This window comes from Choloepus didactylus, chromosome 4, assembly GCF_015220235.1.
Source record: "Choloepus didactylus isolate mChoDid1 chromosome 4, mChoDid1.pri, whole genome shotgun sequence".
Classification (NCBI taxonomy): domain Eukaryota; kingdom Metazoa; phylum Chordata; class Mammalia; order Pilosa; family Megalonychidae; genus Choloepus; species Choloepus didactylus.
Window position 1 is genome coordinate 123,659,179 of NC_051310.1, and position 21,142 is coordinate 123,680,320.

Sequence of the window (21,142 nt, forward strand, 5' to 3'; positions counted from 1 at the left end):
GCATCAACAATCAGGTACCTTCACTGGAGGATGGCCAATGGTGTCCGGAAAACCTCTGTTAGCTGGGAAGGCACATGGCTGGCATCTGCTCTGGTGTTTTGGTTTCAAAATGGCTTTCTCCCAGGACATTCCTCTCTAGGCTTCAGCTTGTCTCCAAAATGTCACTCTCAGTTGCTTTTGGGGTGTTTGTCCTCTCTTAGCTTCTCCAGAGCAAAAGTCTGCTTTCAAAGGCCATCTCCAAAACTTATCTCTGTAAACTGCAGTTCCTTTCAGCTCCTGTGCATTCTTCAAAGTGTCCCTCTTGGCTGTAGCAAGCTCGTTCCTTCTGTCTGAGCTTATACACTGCTCCAGTAATCAAGGCCCATGCTGAATGGGTGGGGTCACGCCTCCATGGAAATTATCTCATCAGAGTTATCACCTTTAGTTAGGCGGGTCACATCTCCATGGACACGCTCAAAGGATTCCAATCTAATAAGCATTAAAACATCTGCCCCACAAGATTGCATCAAAGAACATGGCTTTTTCTGGGGGACATAATACATTCAAACCGGCACACCACTTTTAACATAAGGACACAAATTAAAAGTAAAAAGATGGAAAAGATATACCATGCAACATTAAGCATAATAAAGCCAGAATGATTACAGTAATAGCAGACAAAGTAGACTTTGGAACAAGAATAGTATCGGAGATGGAAAAATATTTCATAATGATAAATATATTAATCAAAAATGAAAATTAAATTAGAAATTAATAACAGAACATGATTAATAATTAATAATTTAGAAATTAAACAATACACTTCTAAATGACCCAGTGGTCTAAAAGAAATCAGGAGGGAAATTAGAAAATATTTTGAACTGAATGAAAATGAGAAGGTAACATTAAAATTTGTGGGATGCAGATAAAGCAGTGCTTAGAGGAAAATATATAGCTTTGCATTTTTATATTAGAAAGTAGAAAATCATTTATTTAAGCTTCCACTTTAAGAATCCTGAAAAATAAGAACAAATTGATTAAATCCAAATAAGTATGAAGGAAATGATGAAGGGCAGAATTAAATGAAGTAGAAAATGAACAATACAGAAAAAAATCAATGAAGCTAAATGCTGATTCACTGAAAAGATCAATAAAATCAATAAGCCTCTAGTTAGACTGATTAGACAAAAGACACAAATTATCAATATCCAGAATAAAAGAGAGGTCATTAAAGATCATACAGGCATTATGAAATAATAAATGAATATTACGAACAAATTTATGCCAACAAATTTGAATATGTAGATGAAATGGGCAAACTTTTCAAAAAATAATTTCCAACACTGATTTTAAGTTACAAAAAATCAAAATAGATTGTATATCAATTAAATAAGTTGAATTTGTAATTAAAATCCTTCCACAAAGAAAACTCCAGATCCAGATGGTATCACCTATATATTGTTTCAAACATATAGATCAATGTAATAGAATGTAAGGTCCAGAAAAAGACCCAAAACATATACAGTTGATTTTCTACAAAAGTGTCATAATAGCTAAATGAGAAAAGAATAGGATTTTCAACAAATGGTACCGGATATCTTTATGAAAAAAAAGAGCCTTGACCTTATCTCATGCCATATGCAAAATTAACTTGAAATAAAACATAGAGCTATCTATATATCATCATGCATGCATACATACAAACAAGAAGACTAAAACTATACAACTTCTAGAAGAAAACATAAGAAAAAATCCTCATGACCTTGGGGTGGACAACTATTTCTTGGATAGAATGATAGCACAAAAAATTATATCGCAATTCATAAAAATTTAAGACTGCTGTCTTGTGAAAGACACTGTTAAGAAAATAAAAAAGGCAAATCAGATTGGGACCAATTATTCACAATGCATATTCTAATAATGGAATTATATAAAGAAAACATAAAGAAGACTTACAACTTAAGAAAAACAACAACCCAATGTTTTAAAAATGGGCAAAGGTTATGGACAGACACATCACAAAATAAGATATGTGACTAGCCAATGAAAAGCAAGTGAAAAGATAATCAACATCAATATTATAAAGGAAATACAAATTAAACCACAACGAGATACTACTTCCTCTCCCACTTTAGAATGGCTAAAATTAAAATACCTGACAATACTAAGTGTTGACAAGGGTATGCAGTAACTGGAACTCTCATATATTGCTAATGGAAATGAAAAAACAGTACAATCACTTTGGAAAACATTCTGGCAGTTTCTTAAAAAGTTAAACATATACTTTCCATAAGACACAGAAATTCCCCTTCTAGATATTTAGCCAAGAGAAATGGAAAACATATTTTTACACAAAGACTTATACATGAAAATACATAACGGCCTTATTTCTAATTAACAAGAAACAATTCAATTGTCTATCAACTGGTGAGCAGGTAAACAAAATGTTGTATATCCATAAAAGGAATACTACTCAGCAACACAACAGAATGAACCACAAAACATGCAACAACAGTGATGAATCTCAAAAACATTATACTTAATGAAAGAAGCCATACACAGAAAGGATATGTACTGTATGATTCCATCTACATGAAATTTTAGAACAGGGCAAACTAATCTGTAGTGAATGCAAATCAGTGGTTGCCTGAGATCACAGTTAGGGATTGAGGATTTATTGGGAAAGGACAGAAAGAACATTATGGAGGGTAATAGAAATGTTCTTGACCTTGATTGTGGCAGTGGTTACATGGGTGTTGTCTTAGTTTGCCAAGATCACTATGACAAACACCACACAATGAGTTGATGTAACAACCACAGTCTTCCCTGTGAACCCCAAAAAGACATGTTCTTCCCACATACAAAATACATTTACGCTATCCCAATATCTCAAAAATCTTAAGCCATTTCAATAACAACTCTTAAATACAAAGTCTCATAAAAATCAGTTATGAGTATAGCCCATCTGGGATGAAATTCCTTTCCATCATGGATCTGTGAAACCTGGAAAATAAGTTATCTGCTTCCAGAATACAACGGTGGAAAGGCATCAGATAGATATTCCCATTCCAGAATGGAGAAATTGGAAGGAAAACAGGGGCCTTCCCAAGCAAGTCTGAAATCCAGCAGCGCCTACTCCATTAGATTTCAAGGTCTGAGAGTCATCCGTGGATTGATGCTACATCTTCTGGGCCTTCTGAAGCAGAAGTCCTGCCCATTCCAAGCACTTGGGCAACAGCCATGCTCTTCCCAAATACCAGGGCCTGTTCCCCACCCTCTCCAAACACTGGAGTGACAACCCCAAATACCAGGGTGTAGGCCCTAACCTCTCTGAGCATTGGGGTGATGGCTGAATATTCTCTAGCAGGGCAGAAGGCCCAGCCCCTCCAAATGCTGGGGCAGAAACCCCACCCTATCCAAAGGTACAAAAGGAAGCCCCTCTCCCTTGGCTTGAGGAGACCTCTTCAGTCCAGACCTCTACTCCATGGTTCTGCTCTTGAAGTCATTTTTTCCTCATTTCATCCTGTCTCTGTCCCTTTCAGCCCACGCTGCTAGTGCTTCTGTTCATACAAAATTCTCAAAAAGCCAAAAGTCCATCAACTGATAAATGGATAAATAAAATATAGTATATCCATATAATGGAATTTTATTCGGCCATAAAAAGGAATGAAATATGAAGACATGCTACAACATTATACTAAGTGATAGAAGTTAGTCACAAAATATCACATTGTATGATTCCATTTATATGAAATGTCCAAAACAGGCAGAGACAGAAAGTAGATGAGTGGTTGGGGGTTAGACTAGTGGTTTGGGGTATGATGGCTAAAAGGTAGGAGTATCTTTTGGGGGTGAAGAAATGTTCTAAAATTGATTGCAGTACTGGTTTCACAATTCTGTGAACATACTAAAAGCCAATTAATTGTACACTTTAAAAGGGTGAACCATGTGGTCTGTGAATTACAACTCAACTAAGCTGCTAAAACATACTCTCCTACCTACGAGGAAAGAGTTTTCAGTAAATAACAACAAATAAAATTAATGAACAACCTAAGTGGTGGCTATACAAGCAAATGTGTGATTTTAATAGTTTTACTGTAGCTTTGGCATTTAGTTAAGAAAAACAGCAAAATTATTACCCTTTCTACTGAAGACAATTGTTGCTGTAATCCATCACATTTTTTGTTTGCTTCTTCAGAAAGAGTTTTATATTTTTCTATTTGAGACTGTTGCATACTAATTGTTCGCTGCTGTCTCACACAATCTTCTTCAAAATTTTTTACTTGAAACTTTAAATCCTGAATTTCATCCTCCTATAGTTATAAAATTATAGATAAGTTTAAATGAAAAATACAGAAGATATAGTATCCAAACATAAAGCAAACACACTAAAAGGAGGTTCATATGATCTTTGATGAGACATTTACATCCATTTCATGAAGAAAAACAATTTACATTTCATTTTCAAATTTGAAGTCAGAAGTTTTAGTTGACTTTAATAGCTTTTATTTGTAAGTCTAACACAGAGATTTCTAATTGCTAACAAGTATTTAAAATTCTTTTAGCTCTGTGAAATTTCAAGACAATAAAGTTCAGTTTTCATAAATAAGTTTTGAATTCAAAACTTAATTTAACTGTGAACTATATCTCAATGAAGCTTTTTTTAAAAAATATTGTAAATGAAATTTCTCCTAAAATGTTTTTGAGTATCAGAGCATTTCTTTTAGGAGGTTTTAAAAGCTTACCTTTTTATTGCATTCACACACAATATTATCCAATTCCTCCTGCATAACATGGAGTTTGGCCTTTAGAAATCTGATCTGAGCTTCTGTGGATTTAAATAATTGCATTTACTGTCTTTCATTGAACCTAAGATGACTTCAATTGTAATACAGACCATTATTTTATGAGGAAAAAAACTGCTTAAGATGGGAACTCTACCAGGAGATCCTACATTAAGTTGGGACACAAACAAAGCTATATACCCCTCATATAGAGATACATGAGAAATAAATCCACCCAACAGAAAGGAAGAGCAAGGAAATGTTCACATCTCAACGCTGGAACTGAGAATGGGGGGAGGGGGAGGGAGGACCTAAAAACCTCTCCTGAGAATGTGAACCACAAGCCAGTACTCACATAAGTTTGAAGACTGAATACTTACCAGGGTGGCCTGAAATACCTCAAATGGAGAATTTACAGTGGTCTCAGGTCAGTAATGTGCTCAAGTTTGGCAGAATAAACAAATTCTCTCTGGCAAACTCAACTTTAATCCCAGCCAATGAAAGTATAAAATGCCATTAATTGTAACATGCAACCCAATTTCAAAGAAGTTAAAATGTACCATATGTCTCTTAGAATCAGAGAAATACACTGATGACACTAATATCCTACTGCTGAAGCTTTCTATCATAGGCCATTAAGATCTACCTTTGATATTTCATTCTTAGCAAATTTTCATTCATTTATAGCAGCAATGAAATCTCTGAAGTTTTTAACATACACACACCTTAGAAGCAAAAGTGAAAACTGAAGTTAGAACTCACTCATCATTCATTCACTCATTCATTCATTCAAAAAATACACTGAGTCCCTACCATATTTGAGACACAGTAGGGTCATTATAAGACAAACCTTGCCCTCCTGGAACTATCTTGAGGAAGCACTCCAAATTTCCTCTGATAAGTCATTAGGATAAGTCAATTAATTCATGTACATGTGATGTAGAGAGCACAAAACATCTCCAAACATACTTTCGGTTCCAAATCTTTTCTTATGAAGAGCCCGTAGTGTTACCATGGAACTGATTAAGGATGGTTGGTTCTAACCCCACCTAGATCTCTATGGCCTCAGCTCTTCTTCCAACCATGCTTATAACCCTACGTGAGCAAGGATAAAAGGGATAAAAAAGAAATGATTTATAAAAAAGTGTAAAGATCGTAGTAGTTAGCTTCTAGGGGGAAAGGAGAAAGAAAGAATGGTTGGTGACTTTGTCCCTTTCCCACCTCTTTCCAAACCCTACCCGCAGTACCAGCTTCAGGAGCTGAGGGTTCTCATCTCTGGAGATCCACAGCACAAATCTGCTCACCCCACCCAGGCTTTAATCCCACAAAGCAATTTGTACTCCCAAATTGCTTGATCTTTTCCTCCCATATGTAATCTAGGCATTCCAAGCAATTATCCAGAATAAGAGTTTGTGGGGAGACACCTAGGCCAAAGACACTGAGAAGGGAAGACAGGAAGGCAAAGTGGCAGAGGTGATTTAGCAATAAGAAAAACTAGCAACTTAAGGTAGAGTCCATTTGTCCTGGTTCCCTGTATCTAGGAGCAGGAACAGTTGTAACAGGGCCACAGGTGACTCTGCTGAGATGAAGTCAGACTATCAGGTCCTTGAAGGCATGTTAAGAGCAAACTAAAGGTAAAGTCCTGTTTCACTTACCTTCTCTCCCCACAACTAGCCCCAGAAAGTTTGGTTAGGTGAGTAAATATAATAAATAAATAAATAAATAAATAAATAAATAAATAAATAGCTACTCGTTTATGACTAGTATACAGCACAATAATCATTACACATAGATTGCTATCATTTTTTTTACAGAATCAGAGAATTTTAGGGATAAACTTTATAATTATCTAATACAAACTGCTAAATTTTCAAATAAAGAAAATCGCTATTACAAAAGGCTAAACAGCTTGCCTGAAGTCACAATTAATTGTAGAGCATCAAACCATGTTCATATATATACCCAACTGCCATATAATTTACGGCTCCTCATAAATTCAAACATTTCAGAGGCATTTCTGGTAACTAATAATGTTTTTAGATAATCTAAACTATATTTTAGTGGTATGCAGAGAACCAGTTTATAAAAAAGGAAAATTATATTCATTAGAAAACTCATTTTATTATTTTACTTAGTGCTACCCCAAGAATTCCTATATCCTTTTGCACAAGTTGATTTAATGTGCAGTAATCAAAATATAGTAGCATTAAATGAAAGGAATTCAGAGCAACATGTCTTCTCCATAATATTTTAATGTTTTAATGATAAACTGTGGGACACTTTAATGTTAGTTGCAAAATGTTCAATTAAACTAATAGTCTTTTACATTTTTATTTTTTATTATATAAATTGTCAAATATATACAAAAGGGACTAGTTCAATGAACCCAATTACCCATCACCCATCTTCAGCAATCATTAACTCATGAGCAATTTTATTTCATCTATAATCCCACTCATTTCTCCTACCTCCACATCCTACTAGATTAATTTGAAACAAATCTAAGACAAAGCAATATATATTTTAAGTGCAAGAAAAATGGTTGTGTTTCTTTTAAAAAGATCTCTTTTTCTAAGTAATTTGTATCAAGATAACAAACAAAAGAAAACCTACCTGTTCCAATGTCTTTATTAACACCGGAGAAAAGATCATCATCTATATAATCAGGTAAGCCTTCCTCCTCCAGTTGCCCTTCGATTTTGCTAATTGTTTTTGCAAGAGAAAAGTCCGAGAAGTCATCCGGAATGGCAACGTCACTGGCAGTTTGTATATCAGAATATTTCAGTTTTACACTAAGAAATAGATATATAATATAGAAAGGAGATATGGATTTTACCCAAATAACAAAGCAGACGAAAATTACTATAATTTTTTAAATTTATGATGAAATCTACAATGATACTTTCAAAGACTATATTACAAGGACGATATTATAAATAGATTTTCAATCTTTATGAATCACATAACCCTGGAGCTGGAAAAGGTTTATTATCTTAACAAAAACAATATAATATAAATTACAATCATAGTCTTATTTAGAGCATTCCCCATCATTCTATAGACCAATATGCACAATAATGTACGGTACTCTGTTAAATACCCAAAAAGTAGAAGACTCCTTAAATCTACTTTGAGAGAACTGAGCAGAGAGATATCTAGGTTCTAGAGCCAGTTCTAAGAAACTATCTCACTAAAATTAGAGTTTAAACAATTTGAAATGTGGCAATTTTGCTTAAAAGAATATTACAAAATGTTCATTAACTGCTACAGGACATTTTTGGGGGGAAAATGCTTCAAATTACTGAATGCAGGTAAGATACACCCAGTGTAATTTTATATATTTTGAATTTAAAAAGATCTGGAGAAGCAGAAAAAGCTTACTTAGCATGATGGTACTATAAATTATAAAACTAAAAAAATAAAGGAATACTTTTAAAACTACTATACCTTGAAATGGTTTTCCTTCCTTTATTTGCAGAATATAGTTTGTTTTGAACCTTGTTTACTGGACCAACATTTCTGGTCTCTGGCTACATGAAAATAATTTAAATCTTTGGTTAATTAGATTCTAATTATTTGCCAAGAAAAGCAATTTGGTAATACATAGAATTGCTACTGTCATGGAATTAATCAAACTATATTTTACAGAATCCTAGAATTTTACAGCTAGAAAAAACCTAGAGATTAACAGGACCAAGACATTTAAGAATAAGGAAAATGAGTCCTAACGATTCAAGGATACACAGCTAGTAGAACATTATACCCAGATGTTCTGACTCAGAATTTAGTTCTTCTCACTGATTGATTATTCACCAGATATGCCTTTCCTGGCCTTCACACCTACTGTTCCCTTGGCCTAGGTCATCATGGATAGGAAATTTGTAGATCCCAGTATGCCTAGGACCTGGAATAGTGATCTCTACACTAAAGTTATTTACGTGAATGAATGCCTCTTTAGAACTACCTTCTTTGTATATGAGTACTGTACCAGTTTGGATGTATTACGTCCCCCAAAATCCCATGTTCTTTGATGCAATCTTGTGGGGACAGACGTATTAGTGTTGATCAGGTTGGAATCCTTTGATTGAGTGTTTCCATGGAGATGTAACTCAGTCAACAGTGGGCGAGACCTTTCATTGTATAATTTCCATGGAGGTGTTACCCCACCCATTGAGGGTGGGTCTTAATTGAATCACTGAGTCCTATAAAAGTGTTCACAGACAAAAGGAGGTACTCAGCCAAGAGAGACATTTTGGAGATGGCCATTGAACGCAGACTTTTGCTGACACTCTGCTCCGTAGAAGCTAAGAGAGGACTAAACACCCCAAGAGCAACATTTTGAAGAATGCACAGGAGCTGAGACAGGAGCTAGAATACAACCTGGGATCAGCAGACGCCAGCCATGTGCCTTCCCAGCTAACAAAGGTTTCCCAGATGCCATTGGCCTTCTTTGGTTGAAGGTTTACTTGTGTTGATGCCTTAATCTGGACATTTTCATGGCCTTCAGACTGTAACTTTGTAACCAAATAGATCCCCTTTATAATAGCCAATCCATTGCTGGTATTTTGCATAATGACAGCATTAGCGAATCAGAACAAGTACCTTTCTTTTCCAGATCTTCTATCTACTAGATTTAGGCTTTAGAAAGAAAACTAAAAGGCCTCAGATCTTTTTTTTCCTATGACTATAAATTGTTCAGTGAAACTATGAGACAAAAAAAGGTTCAATTTGTTTCATGAATAACATTTCATTAAGGCATCCCTTCTGAGTATAAAGGCCTATATTCTATTTCTACGGTTACATCCCTTCTCTGTTTTGTCTAAGAAAAGTATTAAAAACAACCTAACATTTTATAGAATGTAACTGCATCCACAGAAACTTTTATTTCATACCTTAGCTTCAGAATGTAGATGGACTTTCCCTTCAGGTGGTAACAGACTTCTACAGACCAAAAATAAATACTATACATTAATAATCAATGATACTAAGCTAAAACAAACTAAAAATTCAGCAACCATTATATTTGAAAGATAAAATATAAAACCATCAAGAGTTTACTATAATTCTAGTCATCCGCATGTTAATTATTTTGAATGAATGTCACAAACAATAAAAGTGTTTTAGTTCAATTTTGAGAAGATATACTATAGTGCCAATATTTTTATAGGAAAATGTAGCACAAGTTTTAATAAATAGAAATCATAAGGAGTGATTATTGGCTGTACACAAGGATTTTCTACTTTATAAAATTATTCACCACAAGGTTTTTTTATTGTGATCCCACTCACAGTTATCACTCTTCTAATTCAATGAATTACTTGGCCAGTGTCTGTTTTCCCCATTACATTGTGAACTTTATAAGGGAGGGAATCATTATCTGCTTTGTTCACTCCTTTATGCCTCATTCTTGGCAAAGTACCTGACACATAAGCCCTTCAATTGGACCTAAATATATATTTGTTGAATGAATGAATAAATACATATAAAACTACAATTCATTTTTTATGAACAAAGTTTTCAAAATACATTTGCAGTTTAAAACAAGGAGTGTTATAGGAGTCTGCAAACTATGACCACCAGGTTGAATCCGTCTACACCCATTCATTTATTTTCTATGGTTATTTTCACAACAACAACAGCAGAGGTGAGTAACTGTCGCAAAAACCACATAGCCAACAAATCCAAAAACATTTGCTAACTGGCCTTTTATAAGAAAAGTTTGTCTAACTCTGATCAATTGTCTAGAACATCCTAAACACGTGTTTTAATATTTCTGAAAACCTACCAAGTTAGTATCTATTTTTGTCATGAGAAAAAAGAAAAAAAAAAAAAAAAAAACCATCAGATCCCCTGAGAACACCTAACTATAGAGGACAAAAAAAATAAAGCTACTTTTCATCAGATGCAACCTACTTAACTAGCCATGTGTAGATTTCTTCAATATTAAACACAAGGTTACACTCAAGTAGATAATATTGAATACAACCTCTTAAGACTAGAAACAGCTCTAGGAAGCAAAAAAAAAAAAAAGTTTTCAAAATAATTTTAAAATGCAGAGACTAAAGAATCATTCTTGTATATGACATAAAAATGTTTCCAAATATTATAGAAACTTTAAGTGTTCTCTTTAATCACCTCTCTTTCAAATAAATTTCGCCATTTCCTTAGAACAAATGCTGCACTTTCCATCCGCCTTCCACACATACACATACATATCAGTCAAAAGATATATATCAGTTAAGTATCTCCCTCAGGTTTAGCCAAGTGATATTACTTTGCTAGTGTAAAATGAAAACTGAACTAGAAAACAGTATTTTGATTACTTTTGTTAAACTCCTGCATGAATGGTTTATGTGTGATTCAAATGATTTGTGTGGTAAACCTTGTTTCCAGCAGACTGGAGAATATACATACTCAGCTAGCAGGAAAATGCCTGGCTATAATCGTTTAGGTGGATTATAATTGTTCCAGGCTGAAATGGATCTTCTCTTTACAGAATAACTCCCATCTTCAGCAATTCCAACTAATCGTTACATGCCATGTTTCACAGGGTAAAAGTCATCTGTTCAAATGGGAACCTTTTTTTTTTAAGCCACCTAATCTAGGTAAACAGAGGTGTCATCACCACTTTTCATTTCAGGAAAATTTAGTTAAAAAAAAAAAATCAATAGACTTTTTTAATGCTTATAAAATCAGTCTCTCAATTGCTTCAACAGAAACTAGAGATTAGTTGTTGTTACCATCATTTTGCTGCTTTGATTCACTGGGTAAAAGCCATGCCTAATCTTATTTGTCATCCAAATTTTGCAGTTTTGGAAACTGTCAAACATAGTTTTTCATCAAAGATTAGAGATCAATACACACAATAAGAATAAGTAATTTCATGTTATATAAACGTACATACATATGTGTGTACTGAAGGATTATGTAAAATATATATTTTTATGGATGTACTAAAAATGAAAAAGATTCAAAAGCAATGCGGTAGGCATTAACTCCTCGGGAGCAGGATCAGGTTTGATTACCCACCATTGTACCATCAGTGGGTAGTACCTGGCATTAATGGTGTTCAAAAATTATTTTTTCCAGGTTTACAGGATATAATTTATGTATAGTAAAATATACCTTTTTAGGTGTACAGTTTCCAGTTTTAGCAATTATAAATAAACTACTATAAACATCTCCATTCATGTTTCTACATGGACATAGGTCTTCATTTCTCATGGGCAAATAACTAGGAGTGGATTCGCTGGATCACATGCAGCAATTATTTTTATTTGTTTCTGCTTAAGGAGTTTGTGACTTATTACATATGGCTGTCATTAAACTTTACCAAATGGTTCTGCTTCTTTCCTTTTCTATACAGTGGACAGGACATTTTAGCATCCAGATTGTTCATATTTTGCTTGTGAGGAACTTATTCAGAAAATTTAAATAATTTGTCTACTTTCATTCTGCTCAGACTCATCTGCACCTAAAAGCTATTCTATTTTGCCACACTGTGGTTAGGTGGTTGGGTATTTTTTTCTTTTAATTTTTATTCTAGTAACATATGTATGGCGTAATATTTCTCCTTTTAACCACATTCACATTCCATTGTATGTGTATAGCACATTTTATTTAGCCATTCATCAGTTGACAGACACTTAGGTTGCTTCCATCTTTTGGCAAATGTGAATAATGCTACTCTTAACATCGGTGTGCAAATATCTGTTCAAGTCCCTGCTTTCTGTTCTTCTGTATATATACCAAGTAGTAGGATTGCCAGCTCATACGGTAATTCCATACTTAGGTTTCTGCGGAACCGTCAAACTATCTTCCATAGTGGCTGCACCATTTTACATTCCCACCAGCAATTAATGAGTGTTCCTTTTTCTCTTCATCTTCTCCAATACTTGCAATTTGTTTTTTTTAACAGTGGCCATTTTAGTGGGTGTGAAATGGTATCTCATTATGGTTTTGATTTACATTTCCTTAATAGCTAATGCTTATGAGCATCTTTTCATGTATGTATTGGTAAAATTATATATCTTCTATGGAGAAATGTCCATTCAAGTTTTTACCCATTTTTTAATTGGGTTGTTTGTCTTTTTCTTGTTGAGTTGTAAGATTTCTTTATACATTTTTATTATTAAACCTTATCAGATACGTAGCTTCCAAATGTTTTCTCCCATTGTGTAGGCTGTCTTTTTACTTTCATGATGAAGACCTTTTATGCACAAAAGTTTTTAATTTTGATGAAGTCCCATTTATCTATTTTTTCTTTTGTTCCTCACGCTTTTAATGTAAAGTCTAACACCACTGCTTAACAAAACATTCTGAATATACTTCCTTATGTATACTTCTAGAAGTTGTATAGTTCTGGTTCTTATGTTTAGGTCTATGATCTACTGTGAGTTAATGTATGTATATGGAGTGAAGTATGGAAATACCTTATAAACCCAACAATCCCACTTCTAAGAATATACCCCAAACAATTGGAAGCAGGGACTTGAACAGATATGTACACACCAATGTTCACAGCGGCATTATTTACCATTGCAAAAAGATGGAAGCAATCCAACTGTCCATCAACCCATAAATGGATAAACAAAATATGGCATATATACACAATGGAATATTATTCATCCATAAAAAGGAATAAAGTCATTATACATGTAAAAACATGGTAAATCTTGGAGACACCACTTTGCATGAAATAAGCCAGACACAAAAGGACATATATAGTATGATCTCACTGATATGAAATAATTAGAATAAGCAAGCTCAGAGTCAGAATCTAGAATATATGTTACCAGGGGACCAGGGTCATGGTAGAAAAGAGAGAGTTAAGGCTTAAAATGTACAGAGTTTCTACCTGGGACAATGAAAAAGTTTAGTAATGGATGGTAGGGATGGTAGCACAACACTGAGAACATAATTAAGAATACTAAATTACATATTTGAATGTGGTTAAAAGGGAAATTTTAGGTTGTATACATGTTACCAGAATAAAAAAGTTTTTAAAGATCCATGGAACTGTACAACACAAACAGTGAATCCTAAGTTAAACCATGGACTATAGTTAACAGTACAATTATAAAAATGTGCTTTCATCAATTGTAGCCCATGTACCACAGTAATGCAAGGTGTTAACAATAAGGTGGTAATGGGAATCCTGAATTTTTTGCATGACTGTTTTGTAAACCCACAACTTCTGTAAAAAAAAGAAAATCAATTGGCCATAGGTGTGGTTTCTTGCTGAGCTCTCAATTTGATTGCATTGATCTATGTCTGTCCTTGTGCCAGGACAATACTGTTTTGATTAGTATAGCTTTGCAGTAAGTTTTAAAATCAAGAAGTGTGAGTTCTCCAACGTTGTTCTTTCTTTTCAAGCTGGTTTTGGCTATTTGGGGCACCTTACCCTTCCATACAATTTTGATGATTGCCTTGAGCAGGACTGGCGTTAAGACTTTTTGAAATGTTTGGTAAAATTCACCAGTGAAGCCTTTGGTTTCTTGCCTTTTCTGTGTGGGGAGGTTTTGATCATTGATTCAATCTTTTTACTTGTTATTGGTCTGTTGAGATCTATTTCTCTTTGAGTCATTCTAGTTAGTTTGTTCCTAGGAATTTGTCCATTACATCTAAGTAATCTAATTTGTTGGTGTACGGTTGTTCACAGTATCCTCTTCTAACCCTATTTTTTTCCTGTGGGGTCAATAGTAATGTTCCACCTTTCATATCTGATTTCATTTACTTGCATCTTTATTTTTCTTTGTCAGTCAGCAAAAGCTTATCTGATTTTATTGACCTTTTTAAAGCACCAACTTTTGTTTTTGCTGATTCTCTCTTTTTTTTTTTTTTATTCTTTATTTCATTTATCTCTGCTCTAATCTTTGTTATTTAGTTCCTTCTGTTCATTTGGGTTTAGTTCATTAATCTTCTTCTACCTATTCCAGTTATGAGGTTAGGTCTGTGATTTGAAATCTTTCTTCATTTTTAATGTAAGCATTTTGAGCCATAAATTTCTCTCTCATCACTGCCTTTGTTGCATCCCCTAAGTTTTACTGTGTTGTGTTTTCATTCAAGTCTTCTATTTCCTTATTGATCTTTCGTCTAGATCTTCTGTCCATTATTGAAAGTGATGTATGGAAGTCACCTATTATGAATGTAGAACCGTCTACTTCTCCCTTCAATTCTTTTATTATTTCATATGGCATATGCATGCCTTTAGGTGCGTATTTATAATTGCTATGTCTTCTTACTGAACTGACCTCTTTATCAGCATATAGTGACCTACTTTGTCCTGCATAACAGTTTTTCACTTTAAGTCTATTTTATTTGATATTAGTACAGATACACCAGCTCTCTTTTGCTTACTATTTTTGTGCTATGTTTTTTCCATCCTTTCATTTTCAATCTACTTGTGTCTGAATTTAAGGGAAGTCTCTTGCAAACAGCCATTGGTCGGGTCATGCTTTTTTATCCATTCTGTCAATCACTGCCTTTTAATTGGAGAGTTTAATCCTTTTACATTTAAAGTAATTGATTAATGATAATGTAGCACTTTCTTCTTCTGTTTTGTTATTTGGTCCTTGTAAGTCTTACACATTTTTCATCCCTCAATTCTTCCATTAATGCCTATTTTCATATGTATTTCATAGCATACTATTTTGAGTCCCTTTTCATTTCAATCTACATATACTTTTCTGATATTTTCTTTGTGGTGACCACAGGCTTAAATTCAACATCTTAAATCTCTAACAATCACATTCACTTTGATATCAATTTAACTTCAACAACATATTCATACACCGTCACCCCATCTTTTTGTTTTATTTGTTATAAATTATATAATTATACAGTGTACGGCCAAACCCTGGATTTATCATAACTTTTTATGAGTTTGCATTATAGAACCTGTGAGAAGTAAAATATATACATAACATATATATATATAATAGTATTGGCATTTATAATTACCCACATGGTTCCTTTACTTGAGGTCTTTATTTCTTTGTCACTTCGAACCACTATCTAACTGCCCTTTCCTAACTGGTATAAGCCCCCAATTGATATTTTAAATTTTATTGTGGTAATATGTATATATAACATGAAATTTGCCATTTTAACCATTTTTTTAAGTGTACAATTCAGTGGCATTAATTACTTCTACAATGTTGTACTGCCATCATCACCTTCCATTACCAAATCTTTTTCATCACAGAAAACAGAAACTCTTTACCTATTAATCAGTAACTTCCCGTTTCCTCACCCCTAGCCCCTGGTAATCTCTAATCTACTGTTTATCTTCAGGTATTTCATATAAGTAGAATCATACAATATCTGTCTTTTTGTGTCTGGCTTATCTCACTCAGCATATTTTCAAAGTTCATCCACATTGTAGCATGTATCAGAGCTTCACTCCTTTTTATTTTTCCATTCATCTATCAATGGACACTTGGGTTGTGTCTACCTTTTGAAGCCCCCAATTATTATTATTTTATATGTTACATTATTCTTCTTCAAATTACAGGTTTCCAACATTTACATTCAAAAAGACTTTGAATAATAAAAATTCATCCAAATTATTAAAAAACACCAATGGTGTTTGAGAATTTAAGTCTCTTACCTTAAACTGTAATCATCTTCCTCTTCATATGATTTAATTTGTGTTGAAACAGGCTTGGATTGTACCTCTTGCTGATCTCTCTAGTTTTGTGAGCAAAAATGTCATACATAATATAGAAAAAGACAAAACAAAACAAAATTAGAATATATTCAAGAATGAGTCTGATAATCATTTCAGAATTGTCTACAGTTTCTATGAAATGAGGCCCAGATTTCAAATGCTTTGGTGTGAAAAGAAGGTTTGTAATATCATAGTTTCATCTTTCATTAGCTCTGGGCTAAGAAAGTCACTTCTAAGGGGAAAAAGGCTAATGATATTATCAGACCCCTGATCCCTACTACATTACATCTTATGTAACATGCAAAGGAAATTAGAAAGCCTCACAAGAAATGAAAAAATAAGCCTAGTTAATGATTAGAAAAACTTGACTAAAATCAAGCAAACCTTCAATGCTGAGAATACCCTGGAGATGCTAAAAAAAGAAGCACCAGGAGTAAAAAATTTTAACAAAGAAAAATCAGGAAATGAAAGCGAATAAAAAAAATAATTCAATACAGCAAAAGTTATGTGATGGCTGAAGCTGTATGTACCCCAACAGATAATGTTCTTAAAGCCAATCTATTCCTGTATGTATAAACCTACTGTGGATAGGACCTTTGATTAGGTTATTTCAGTTGTGGCATGCCCCAGGTGGGTCTTAATTCTCTTACTGGAGTCCTGTATATGAGGACGAAATTCAGAGAAAAAAGGGGACACAGAAGACAGAGAGAAAGCCACAAAAACAGAGAGGAAGCCAGAAGCTGGAAGCAATAAAACTACGAAGAGAAGGGCAAGACCAGCAGATGCCACCATGTGCCTTGCCATGTGACAGAAAGAGTCCCAGATCACCAGCAGCCTTTCCTCAGGAAGAAGGCATCACCTTGATGATGTCTCGATTTGACATTTTTATGGCCTCAGAACTGTAAGCTTGTAAGTTAATAAATCCTCATGGTAAATGCCAATCCAGTTCTGGTATACTGTATTTAGGCAGCTTTAGCAAACTAAAACAAGTTACATTCAGTTGGCTTCTGTAAGGGCAGAAACACCTGCTTCCCTTTCTCAGCCCTTTCCAGTTTTCTATTCTGCTGTATTTTGAAAAAAGGTTTTTTTTAAGGGGACCCTTTGAGCAGAATCCATAATGAATCTCTTGTTCTACCATAACGTCGGGTTTCTTTTCTTCAAGTAGTTTCCTGCCCTTCAAACCTTGGCAAAAACTAAAAGATGTAATAAAAGTATTTATTTTTAGTAAAATATTTAATTACAAATGGAACTAGCAAATCTGTGATAACAGCCTAAATATATTACTTGGAATGTTGTATATGACACATTTTTTATTTCTAAACTGATGAACGGATATGGATCTGTATAAAGCATTAAGCTAAAATATTAAAGAGTACAGGCACAAAACAGCAGATTAGGAAGTTTTACAAATAGCTCCCTCCACTAGAAAAACAAAAGAGCTGGAAAAAGAGACTGGAAGACTAGGCGGTAGCCCTGGAACCAGAATGGCCATTTAGAACAACTGAAGGAGTGCCAGAAGAAGCAAGACGCTATCAAGAGTTCAGCTTTTGCAAGTGAAAGCACAAACCAGTGACCAGTCCCCATCGCTCAGCCCCATGGCAGCAGCTGTAGAAATGGCCATAGCTGCAGAAACAAAGCCATGATTCCAGGAGCAGCCAGCTGGTGTCAGGGCTGGCAGAGGAAACCTACTCCTCTAAAAGTTCAAGTTGAGGGTTGCAGTCGGTCTGGGGGATCCCTGAAGGAACAGTGTGGAGGCTGGCCTCAGTTTCTACCCTCTGAGCATCAGTGCTTCCAGCCTCCTATGAAAATCCACCTGGACATAAACACCTAATCAACCTTCTTCGGCAGGTTTTTTTTTTTCCTTCACTCTGAGTGTTGGCATTTCCTGGTCTGGAAGATCCCTGAAGTGACAACATAGACCCTGGCCTTGCTTTCACCCCTCTCTGCAGTGGCTTCTGACTTCACACCAGCATCTACCAGGACTTGAAAACCCAGTACACTTTTTCATTGGTTAGGTTTCTTGTCTTTTTCATTTGTTTAGTCTGGCAGATCCCTGAGTGCTGAGAACATATGCTAGCCTCAGTTTCTCTCAGAAGTACCATCTTCTAGTTTTACAACAGCATCTACAGGGACTTAAAGAGCTAGAATACCTCCTTTTCTTTCTTTTCCTTTTTTTCCTTTTTCCTTTTTTTTTCTTTTTTTCTTTAGTTGGTTGGTTTCTTCTCTCTCTGTTTTAGATTTTAGGGTCTGGTGGATCACTAAAGGAGGAGCAGGGATGCTGCCTAGGTTTTCGCCTTGAGAACAGCCACTTATGGCTTCCCACTGGCACACAGCAAGACACTTGAAGAGGCAGTGCACATCATTTTTTTTTCCTAATTTTGTTTTTTTCTGCAGGTATTATCCCTGTTAGTATTTCTTTTCTTTTTACTTTCGTCTCTCTTTCTTTTCTTCCTTTTTTTCTTTTCCTTTCTCTATTTTTTTTTTTTTCTTGTTCTTAGTCTGGCAAACAGAAGAGTGGGAGAACTAGATTCCCAGAGTGACCTCAACATAATATTTAGAAATGTCTGGTTCTCAACAAAAAAATTACAGAACCTATACAAATCCAGGAAAGTACAGCCCAGTCATAGGAAAAAAACGAATTTAATGGAAAATATTCCAGAGCAAGCACAGTCTCTGGAATTCCTAATCAAAGAGCTTAGAACAACTCTTATAAACAGGATGAATGAACTGCAGGAAAACACCAACAAAAAACCAGAGGATATCAGGAAAACAATATAGGGAAAAAATAAGAATTTCAATAATGATATATAAATTACAAAGAAGAACCATATGGAAATTCTGGAAATCAAAATTACAATGAGTAAAATGACAAATTCACTTAGACAAGTTGAAGAACAGATTGGAGGAGACAGAAGAAAAGATCAGCGAAATAGAAGAAAATAATTGAAATTCTCCAAGTTCAGAAGTAAAAAGAAAAAAGTATAAGAAAAAATGAACAGAACCTGAGGAACCTGTGGGACACCATCAAACATATCACAGGAGTCCCAGAAGAAGAAAAGAAAGATACAGGGCCAGAAAAAATATTTGAAGAAATAATGGCAGAAAACTTTCCAAATCTGATGAAAGGGGTGAACAAACAAATCCAAGACACACAACAGACACCAAGCAGGATGAACCATGCAGATTTACAATGAGACACATTAAGATAAAACTGTCCAATGCCAAGGACACTGACAGAATATTAAAAAGAAAAGAAGAAAGAAATGATGTGTCATTGTTCCGGTTTGCTAACGCTGCTGTTAAGCAAAATTCTAGAAATGGATTGGCTTTTATAAAGGGGGTTTATTTGGTTACAAAGTTATAGTCCTGAGGCTATAAAAGTGTCCAAACTAAGGCATCAACAAGAAGACACCATCACTAAAGAATGGCCAATGGCATCCAGAACACCTCTGTCAGCTGGAAAGGCATGCAGCTGGTGTCTACTGTTCCCAGGTTGTGTTTCAAAACGGCATTCTCCAAAATGCCTCTGGGCTTGTCTCTTTTAGCCTCTTCAGCTCCTGTGCATCTAACCCTCTGGGGGTCCTCGCTTAGATTCTCTGGAGCAAACTCTGGGCTAGCATCTATTAGCTTAGCATCTCCAAACGTCCTTCTGTCCGCATCTCCAAGCATCAGCTTTCAACAGCCTTCTCCAAAATGTGTCTCAGCTGCTCTCCAAAATGTCCCTCTCTTATAGGACTCCAAAGATTTAATTTAGACCCGCCGTGAATGGGCGGGGTCCCTATCTGCATGGAGATAATTCAGTCAAAGGTCTAGCCCACAGTTGATTGAGTCACATCTCCATGGAAACACTCAAGCAAAAGGTCACACCCTAATCAGAAAGATTAATAAATCTGCCCCAACAAGACTGCATTAAAGAATGTGGCTTTTTCTGGGAGACACAATATATACAAACTGGCACAGTCATATAAAAGAAATCCTTAATAAAATTAATTCCTGATTTCTCAACAGAAACCATGGAGGCCAGCAGGCAGTGGGAGGACATATTTAAAGTGCTGAAAGAAAAAACTGTTTACCCGAAAGTAAAAGATGCAGCAAAATTATCCTTCAAAAATGAGGGAAAAATTAAGACATTTACAGACAAACAAAAACTGAGGGAATTCATTATCACTAGACTTGTCTTACAGGAAATGCTAACGGGAGTTCTCTATGTTGAGGAAAGGACACAAAATAGTACCTTGATGGTGGATGAAGAAATAAAGATCTCCAGTATGAGTAACACTATGGGCAAATATAATGCCAGTATTATATCATTTTTCATTTTTAACGCTATCTTTTACTCAAATGCATAAAAACAAAAATAAATTTTTGCTACTGGGCAGACAATGCATAAAGATGTAATTTGTGACAAGAACAACATAAAGGGAGGAATGGAAGGATATAAATACGTTGTACGTGTAGACTATTAAGTATGTTAAATGTAATCCCAATGGTAACCTTAAAGAATATATCTAAAAACCCACGCAGAAGGAAAGGATAAATGATTCAAAATGGTTAACAAAACACTATCCAAACAGGACCTAAATAAATGGAAAGGCATGCCGTGTTCACGGATTGGAAGACTAAACAATTAAGACATCAATTCTACCTAAATTGATTCATAAATTCAATGCAATACTAATTAAAATCCCAACAACTTAATTTGCAGAAT

At 34.8% G+C, this 21,142-nt stretch overlaps 1 protein-coding gene across 1 annotated transcript in view; it reads right to left on the reverse strand.

Moving 5' to 3' along the window:
* Window positions 1–21,142, reverse strand: part of TEX9 (testis expressed 9) — a 147,197-nt gene that overhangs the window by 55,225 nt on the left and 70,830 nt on the right. The window contains exons 4-9 of the mRNA XM_037833873.1: window positions 16,375–16,454; window positions 9,656–9,704; window positions 8,211–8,293; window positions 7,377–7,555; window positions 4,725–4,807; window positions 4,119–4,292 (exon numbers count right to left, since the gene is read on the reverse strand). Of these exons, the coding sequence (XP_037689801.1) occupies window positions 4,119–4,292; window positions 4,725–4,807; window positions 7,377–7,555; window positions 8,211–8,293; window positions 9,656–9,704; window positions 16,375–16,454 (648 nt within the window). The remainder of the gene's footprint in view (window positions 1–4,118; window positions 4,293–4,724; window positions 4,808–7,376; window positions 7,556–8,210; window positions 8,294–9,655; window positions 9,705–16,374; window positions 16,455–21,142) is intronic.